General features: G+C 36.2%; 1 protein-coding gene across 1 annotated transcript; it reads right to left on the bottom strand.

Annotated features, from left to right (window-relative positions):
• Positions 1-5437: 5437 nt before the first annotated feature.
• On the bottom strand, positions 5438-7918 carry LOC111898669 (uncharacterized). The gene is made up of 3 exons (XM_023894563.1): positions 7778-7918; positions 7505-7675; positions 5438-5755 (listed from the first exon to the last, which is right to left on the bottom strand). Exons 1-3 carry the CDS (start codon positions 7916-7918, stop codon positions 5438-5440), a joined length of 630 nt encoding a protein of 209 aa, XP_023750331.1.
• Between the last annotated feature and the right edge of the window lie 1689 nt (positions 7919-9607).

Below are 9607 nucleotides of genomic sequence, written 5' to 3' on the forward strand. Positions count from 1 at the left end.
GATAATGGCCTAAAATATATAGTTAAATAAGGTCATATCAACGTTTCATGTCTACCTGACACACAAAGTCTCTTGTTTGTTCCAATTATGGAAGTATTACATGTTGCGATAGAAGATTTAGTAGCAATAAATCCTTTTCATGTTGTGAACGTGGGTAGTAGAAATTTGACTTAATCTCATATTTCTCTGCAAATGATGTGTTGTTTCTAGGTGAGCGGCCATATCACAATACTACAAGTATTGTTAGTGTTTTTAGATGCTTCTATTTAGATTCTAAATTGAAGCTAAATTAGCATAAATCTAGTTTGTTTGCGTTTAGAGTTCCATTTGATGAAGTTGTTGACTTTTCTAATCTCATTAGATGAAAAATTGAGAACTTGAATTTTGTATACCTTGCCAAGGCTTCAGGTTTGTAAGGAAATTATAGATTGCTTTTTTAAGTTGTATGAAAAGAAAGTAAAAATGCTTTCTGTTGGTGGTAGATTTATGTTACTTAAGTCGGTATTGGGATTCCTGAGAATCTATTATATGTCAACTTTGCTGATGTTAGATTTTGTTTCTAAGATTCTCGAGAAACTTGGAGCGGAGATTATGAAGACCATAATATAACTTGGTTCAAATGGGATGTTCTTTCATATAAAGAAAAAGGCATGTCTAATATCGGTAGTTTGGTGGGTATAATCACATGTTTCTTCAGAAGTGGAGATGGAGGTTTCTAATGGAAGATAGAGTTTCATCAAGGCATTTTGTGGTTTTTTGTACATTGGGCAATTTATGGGTGTGGGTTTTGGCCTAAAATCCCCGGTGGTATGGGTAAAATGCACGAAAAGGGTATCATCTTTCATAGTACTCTTAAAAGAATGTGTGGGATGGTACGTATACTTTATTTTTGAATGAAGTGTGGGTTGGAGATATTCCTCTTTTTATCATATTCTCTAAGATTTATAAACATTGTGTAGTTATTAATCGCATAATGGATGATGATGGTCTTAGAATTGGCATAGATGGATTAGAGGAGAGAGAAAGAAAACCATGTTTTGGGTCTTCTTCTTTTACTTAAGTAAATGCATTTTTCTTGATAAGGTGATATGTGGCTTTGGGATTTGGATACCTCACAAGAGTTCTTAGTTAATGCTACTAGCTAGAAGGTGGATTGATCAATATTTGTTACCGGTTGTAAATACTCCATCTAGATCGAATCGTGTCATTCCTATCAGGTATTGATGAGTATTGTTTATTGGAAGTAAATACTCCCAACTAGACCGAATTTAGTGTATCAAGGCATTGATGTTCTTGTGGTATTTTGCCTTTTTTGTTCAGATTACATGGAGGATCTTGATCATATTTTTTTGTGAATTGTGAAGTGACCGCTAGAACTTATAATGACATTTTCGGACTTTGAGTTAGCTTGATTTGCAAATTCTAGTATTCGGTATGTTTGTAGATATGATCTCGTGGATAAATACCATTCCTTTTCCAACTCACAAAAATTCTACTCTTGAAGCAATTGTTGTCGCTGTTTGTTGGATGTTTTGGCGTTATTGAAATTCCATCAACTTTGGTGTTAAAAAAAGGAATAATATAATAGTAGAGTCTATAAAAGAGATCTCTTAGGTGGTTTGACAGTAGTATATTATTAATTGGGTTTGTTGACATCAAAATTTAGTATGTTTGGAGGAAGTTTAGGGGTAAAGAAGTCCATATCCCTGGGTAGATTGGTGTCTTTCTCCCTTTATTTTTATATAATCTTTTTGGTACTCTCTTGTTTTTGCATGTGTCTAGTGATTTGCTAGGCACGGGATGTTTCTTAAGATATTCTCGCCGGTTCCAAAAGAAACTTCTTTGTAATTCGTTTTTTTTTAATGTTCAGCCGTTCAAAAATTATGTTTTATATTCACACGACGAAGTGACTACACTAAGCTAGTGTGGCGTGGCCCTGTTGGAGACAAGATAAAACTTTACAGATTGGATACGTAAGATAATGAGGGGGCAGTATCTTCTACTTGTCTACATGGTCGATTCTAAGCCTTACCATTCGTTTTCGTTATGATTATAATTACATTTTTCCACCCACACAACAAACTATATCATTTCCTCGCCGAACTTCTTCCACAATTGTCAACATCGATCGGGAACATATCTAAATTAAATAGGTTAGCCAAACAAGTACTTTTCACACTAATATATATATATATATATATATATATATATATATATATATATATATATATATATATATATATATATATATATATATATATATATATATATATATAGGGAGTGGTTCAAATGAGAACAAAAAAATGTTAAAAACCGTAAGAACCTCTAACTTTAGATGTTTATAAAGGATTTAGGGTTTAGGGTTTAGGGTGTAACCCTAAACCCTAAACTCTTTATAAACATCTAAAATTAAAGGTTCTTACGGTTCTTAACCTTTTTTGGTTCTCATTTGAACCACTCCCTATATATATATATATATATATATATATATATATATATATATATATATATATATATATATACCTTTGAGGAACCGGAACACCTTTGCGGATCTTGGGTTTTTTTAATTTTTTTCGTTTTTTTTATTTTTGTTTATTGATGTTATTTTTTTAATACAATAATATCTTATGTGATTATTATGTAAACAATTTGACAAAAAATGTTAAAAATAATGAACTTATGTTTAATATCAATCCATAGAACTGTTTGGGAATCCACAGAACTGTTATCAGCGGATCAGTGTATATCTTTGTGGATTAGTGTACACCTCTATGGATTAGTGTATCAATTGTCATATTGGTTAAATACTGTATCAACTCACCCCAGTATTGAAGAATATAGAAATGGCATCCAATGCACCAACTTCTACGAATGCAGCATCGTCGTCTGATACTCCACGTCCATGGACAACAAGAGAGGTGATGGTTATAATACGTTGTTGGTTGAACAATTTTGAAGGTGTAACAACAATGGTTACCCCTAATTACCTTGGAGGTGATAAATGGATCCACATAACAGATATGTTCAACCTCTCGTTTGGACAAGGAGAATATCGGGTACAAGTAGAGATTCTTAGTAAGTGGATGGAGTTAAAGAACGAAATCACATGGTTCAATCGATGGTATCATCATCTTTAAAATAGTATTAATTATTATTACTCAAACGAGGAAGCTCTTCTAGAAATGGTTTTAGATCTTTACATTTTCAAGCATGAGGGAAAAGACTTCTAGTATGTGGACGCTTGGAATCTGGTTAAGAACCACCAGTATTTCATGTAGAAACGTTTTTTATGTGAAATGTTTTATGTAATATGTTTTCTACTGATGAATGTTTTCCATGTATTTGTGCAGTTTTGTATTTTATGTTCTTTGGAATAAAGTAGAAGTTAACTCAACTGGTTTCGTAAATAACCTAATACAAACCAAGTACATATAAATAACGTAATACAAACTGGTGCATATAAATAACCTAATAAAAACAAACTACATTAAAATATCCTTCTACAAACGCAATACAAATTAAAAATACAGGAGATCATTTAAGAGATTCCAAGGGCCTTCAAACTCAAATTCTAACCCGTCACTAATAGATATGTATTCTGCTTTAGCCGCGTCCAGGATAACTTCCTCATCTTCATTCGGACGTGCATCATTAATTTTGGTATAAAGATTGTTGAAAACCAAGACTTCTATTTTTAAGTCATACCATTTTGTTGTGATGTCAATGGTGTTACGGTAGTTTTCTAGGGCAGTTTGAGGGTCAACGTTGAAGGCATAAGTTAAATGGGTCCAATAACTTGGTTCATTCACCCTGATGGTCTTGTGGATATTAATATATGCACGAGTTAGACAGAGGTTATCCTCAGCGCTCCATGGTATGGAAGTCATTATGAGGGAAAATATGAGGGTTAATTTTTCAAAAAAATGAAATGAAGAAGAAATAGTATAGAATCAATGAAAGGACAGACATGGTAAAGTGATTTTATATTACTTATTCCGCAGAACTATTTGCGAATCCTCATAACTGTTACGAAATCCGTAGAGTTGTTTGGTAATCTGCAGAGCTGTTTGTCAGTCATTTTTCTTATTTAATTACCCATTTAAAAAAGTTGTGTGTTTAATAAAAAATTATACAAATATTCCATGTTTTTTATAAAATTACACACACCGGTATTTTAAATAATAAACATACTTTAAGTAGGTTACAAAACATACTTTAGAAAACATAAACATACAACCTTCATAAAAAACATACTTTGAAATAAACTTCAATCATTCAAATCGAACCACGAAAACTTTGATCTGTTTTCGTATTCCAGCCATGGGTTTTCTGTTGCTTGTGTCCCTAAGTTTACTGTCGCCTGCGTCCATTGGTAACCTGGCTCTTGCTGCCATTGGTACTCGGTGCAACCTTACCATTGGTTCTGTGGCTCTTCTTGCGGTTGGTATTCGGTCCCTTGCGTCCATTGGTTATGTGGCTCATGCTGCCATTGATGTTCAGTCTATTGTGTCCATTGGTTGTCTGGTTGTTGGTGCCATTGATTTTCGGTCTGTTGTGTCCATTGGTTCTCTGGCTGCAGCTGCCATTGTTGTTCGGTATGCTGCATCCATTGGTTCTCTGGCTCATGTTGCCATTAGTTTTCGGTCGCTTTCGTCGGTTCCTTTTTTGTCGCTTTTGTCCCACTTCCTGACGCCCCAGTATGTTTTTTAGTTTTACTTTGGTTCTTTGGAATGATTTCCTTACACGTCTTTACATTATGAGTTGTGTTATCACATCCACTACACCTTCTTATTTTTGGTTCCTCACCTTAAGAGAGAATACGATTGGTGTTTTTGGTCTACCGGCTTGACGTATTTCCATCATAGGATGGTTAACAACCATAAGGTCATCCGGAACCACCCAATCACTAAGTTCTGAAAGAGGGTATACGGCCTTCTCGCACATTCTTCGATATGTTTCAATTTTATAAGAATCTATAGCCATATGCCCACCGTGATCATTTTTTAAGTGCATTAAAACCATTATCACATGACCATATGGAAAACTAGTTAGTTGCCAATATTTGCAAAAAGAAGTCTTTTCCCTCAAATTCACTATGCCGCCACTTTTGAAGTCATACACTTGATATGTTGTATTGTCAACATCGGATACCGACCATCCTTGAATCCCCTCTTTATTTTTTTAACCATATCTTCAACCCACTTTGTCAGTATTGATGTACTTTTTTTTGTTAAAACAAACATATATTATTATATATGACATTTATCATATAATTTAAAATTAAACATAGTCATACCTGCAGCAATCCGCCGTTTGTAAAACCTTTTCTGCATAAGTGCGCGAAAGAACTCAAGAAGTGGTAATATAGGCAACTTCCTTGCTTTATTTGATACAGCATTCATGGAGTCCACACAATTTGAGGTCATATAATCATACCTCATGGTAGGGCAATACGCATGGTCCATTTCTCATGTGGAATTTGACTAAGATATGTCGCTACATCATCTCTTATATTACGAAGTCTCCCCCAATAGAATTCAAACTCAGTGGTTTTGTAAGCTCTTACCAGCTTCCGAAACAAAATTGCTTTTTTTTCAAAGGTGTGGACTATGTTTCCTATTATATGAAAACAACACAATCCATGTTGAGCATTTTCAAAAACATTTTGAATACGTACAACAATTGTGGGTGCCCTATCTGTGACCGTTTTCGGACATTCCATATCACCAATGCATTCATGTAGTTTTTCAAGAAACTGTAACACCATAAAAATTTAAAACAATTTTTCGCATTTTCAAACACATTTTTTTACAAACTCATTCATTCATAAAATGTCATAGTATCATGTCTTTGTTTCACAAAACATCTCCCACGATCGAAATACATAAAATCCCATGTGTGTGTACGAATCAAGCCGACGCCTTCCCGCGGTCATCACTGGTACCTGAAACACATAACACGTAACACTGTAAGCATAAGCTTAGTGAGTTCCCCAAAATACCACATAAACACATAGCAGCCACTCAAGGTTGTAACTCTGTTGACCCTCTGGTCGAATATCTCTGTGGGACCCTCTTGGTCCCATAACTCTGTGGACCCACTGGTCCTAACTCTGTAAACTCTGAATCATGCAATCACATATCGCAATAAATCACAACACATAGTATCATACAAACACACTTGCATATAGCTCTAGAATACTCTATCACACAACTCTGTTACCACACTAAGTAAAGTATAGTGAGAAGACTCACCTCAAGCGTCTCGGTAAATCTCTGACTCGGTAGAAATATTGCCTAGCCTCCGCCTATTCACATAAAGTAAATACTCTTATAAATATAACTCTGGAGTCTAGACTCAACCTGCCATTGGCACCCTCAGAAGGGTAAAAGACTATTTTACCCCCCTCTTGACACAAGTACTCCATTGTTGACCAAACCCTAAAAGTCAACAAAAGTCAACGGTCACACTTTGACCCTACTCCCCGAGTGCACTCTAGTGACTCGGCGAGTTCACACATGTTCTCTAACACTTTGTCCCGTTTGGCACGCCGAGTCCCTCCCTATGGTCGACGAGTCATACCAGGCATGAATCGCGGGGCCACCCCGACTTAACTCGCCGAGTCTCAAGAACAACTCGGCGAGTACCGCCTTGAACTCCAGTCCTCTAACCCCCTTCTGACTCAACGAGTCATCCCCCAACTCGGCAAGTCTACTCATTGAGCAATTTACGTTAAACCCTAACCCTACTCGTCGAGTCTCAAGAACAACTCGGCGAGTTCATGCCATGCACAAACTCTACTGACCTCCTGAGGTCAGATCTGATTCCCTAAACCATAGATCTGGCCTCCCCAAGCATGAATGTCACATAAAGTCCGAAACTTGATGCTTGTATAACAACAACAAGGCATCAAAAGGAGATTTAGTCCCAAAAATGGCAACCTAAGTCCAATAACCCCAAACTGATCCATAAAGCTCCAAGGGTTAAGGTCTCTGGACCTCTTTGAGTCCAGATCCAAGGCACAAACTCGAAGAGGGACCATTTGCTCCACATAATCACTCTCCAAAGGGGTTAGAAAACCTTAACTCTAATGATCAACACCAAAACTGAAGGAGGTCTGAACTATTACCTCAAAATGAAGTCTCTGAACTCGGGAACTGCTAGAATCGCACCTCCTCTTTGCTCTTGTTCACCTCCTTCTTGCTAAACCAAAGGTACAAGGATCAAAAGTGACTTCTTCTACCTCACAACGATTTGGCTCACTTAGGGTTCTCTCAAGGGACTGGTAGCCGCAATGGGAGGCTATAAGTGCCCTTAAATAGGCTCCAAACCCGGGGGATTAGGGTTTCATTAAACAACATGGACTCGCCGAGTCCGGACGTGAACCCGGATGAACATCTGCGACCCTACTCGGCGAGTCTTGGCTCCAACTCGCTGAGTTTCTCCACAAACTCCAAAATAATTAAATAAAATAATATACCTGGGAATCCGGATGTTAGAGAACCCATGTCCAAGAATCTGTAGTCTCTTTTCGGAAAATTCCATACCCAATAGGCAAGATCTGATTGTTGCCATACATGGCTACTACATACAAGATGGTGCCTTTGTACTTTCCCTTCAAATGAGCACCATCCATAATAATAACTTTTCCACAACACTCTCTGAAAGCACGTATCTACAATAAGCCAATAACAATATAAAAACCATTAATATATCAACAATATAATTTGTTTATAAACATTTAAGAAAATAACAAATATATTTAAAAATATATTACCTCACATCCAATAGCGAAAAAGGAATACTCAAAACGATCCTTCGAATTAGTTTTTATGTATGCCACAATACCAGGATTATGATTCTTCAAATTGTGAAAATAAACTGGAAGTTTGGAGAAACTTTCTTCGGGGGTCCCCATCATTAATCCCAAAGCAAATTCTCTAGCATGTCACGCTTGTGAATAACTCATAATCATTCATATCTCTAATTATATCATTAAACTTCCAAAATCTCAAACTTTCTTAACCCATAATGTCATGTATTATAGTTCCCAAAACTTCGTTATTTGCTTGCCTATGATTTGGGTGTATAAGCAATGAAGAACATGTATGCTCGTCATTAAGCGTCTAAATTTCAAACATTTATGTTCCTTTAATGAGAGATGTGTATAAACGCCAATGACGGTTTTCTTGCATACAAACAACTTGGTACCGAGATTTTGAAGATTTTTCAACCTTTAACTGAAACTTTTCTCTAATAGCTTCGAATTTAACAACAAATGCTAGCTCCTTTTTGGTGTTATACATTTGATTGACAATTAATTTATCATTCGGACCTAAACTGTGAAATGGACCAGGTGTAACGCCCGGTTTTCGGGGCTAAGCATTTTTAGACAATGTAATAGTTTAGGTCAACTATTGTAACTCTTTCTGAAATAATAAAAATGAAATATTTGAGTATTATGTGAATTATGTGTATTTATGTGCTTATTACTCATTTATAAATGTATAATAAATAAAGGATAAAAATAAGCGTCAAAATTAAAATTTGAGATAAACCCGATATCTTTACATAAAGTTGTAGTGGTCGAAACAAAGATTCTGGAGATATAAAGAACGCCAAAATCCGAGTTGTAACGAAGAAGTTATGACCCGTCGAAGTTTCGCGATGGAACCGACACGATACCGGAAAGCGTAAATAGTAAATTTACGATAGAGCGAGTTTTAGCCTTAATGATTTAAACAAAAGTCGTAAAATATGTTAAACCGAGAGCGTCCATAAAAAGAACGCCCAAATCTGACTTCGTATGAGGAAGTTATGATTTTTCGAAGTTTTGGCTTAGCAGTGTACAGCCCGAAACTCGAATTTTAGATCGAGCAGTTTTTGGCCTATGCGACCTAAATGAGAATTGAAGATCTCATTAATAAGAACTCAACGGTAAAAAACGGACAAAAACAGAGTTCGTATGTAGAAGTTATGAATTTTACGCGGACATTTAATAGTATAATCTCCTCGTATAGTTAAATTTAAGATTGGTCGAGAATTAGCCGCACAAAGTCAAAATGAAAGTTGTAGATCTTAATTTTACCTACGCGTGGATATAAAGAACATCAGAAACGAACCTCGTATGTGAAAGTTACGGATTTTAGAAGTCGGAAGTGTACTGTACGAAAATGGGTGACGTGGCACAATCTTGACCATTGCTTTCTCCCCAAGGCTTGCCACCAGATGGTGACATGTGGCACCAAGTTCAGCCACATTTCACCCTATAAATACCATCTCTCCCACCCTCATTTTCTTCACACCTTTCCCATTTTTTTTTTCTCTTTACTCTCTCTCTCTCTAGAACCTCTCTCTAGCCCCAAAATCCCCCAAAAAGCTTAAGGAACCTCCCTACCACGAGGCGGAAGCCCCGGAGTGCTCGACGGCTCCGAGAAGAAGAGCTTTTCGGCTCAGGAACGCTGCTCCAAGCAAAGCCTGGTTTTCTATAAAACCCGCTGTAAGTGAGCTACGTCTACGCTATTTTTAATATAGCTTTTATTTAATTATAGTAACGTTATTAAGAACTTATAATAAATACTTGGGCTATTATTATGGGTTATATAAG

This window comes from Lactuca sativa, chromosome 2 (assembly GCF_002870075.4).
Source record: "Lactuca sativa cultivar Salinas chromosome 2, Lsat_Salinas_v11, whole genome shotgun sequence".
NCBI classification, from domain to species: Eukaryota; Viridiplantae; Streptophyta; class Magnoliopsida; order Asterales; family Asteraceae; genus Lactuca; species Lactuca sativa.

Bases quoted from the DNA above. Each gene is read 5' to 3' on its own strand.
- LOC111898669 (XM_023894563.1), bottom strand. From the start codon at position 7,918: ATGGGGACCCCCGAAGAAAGTTTCTCCAAACTTCCAGTTTATTTTCAC. The intron at 7,676-7,777 runs GTAATATATTTT...GGCTTATTGTAG, and splicing joins TTTTCGCTATTGGATGTGAG to ATACGTGCTTTCAGAGAGTG. The intron at 5,756-7,504 runs GTTCTCTAACAT...ATGGTGTTACAG, and splicing joins CTACAGATTCTTGGACATGG to TTTCTTGAAAAACTACATGA.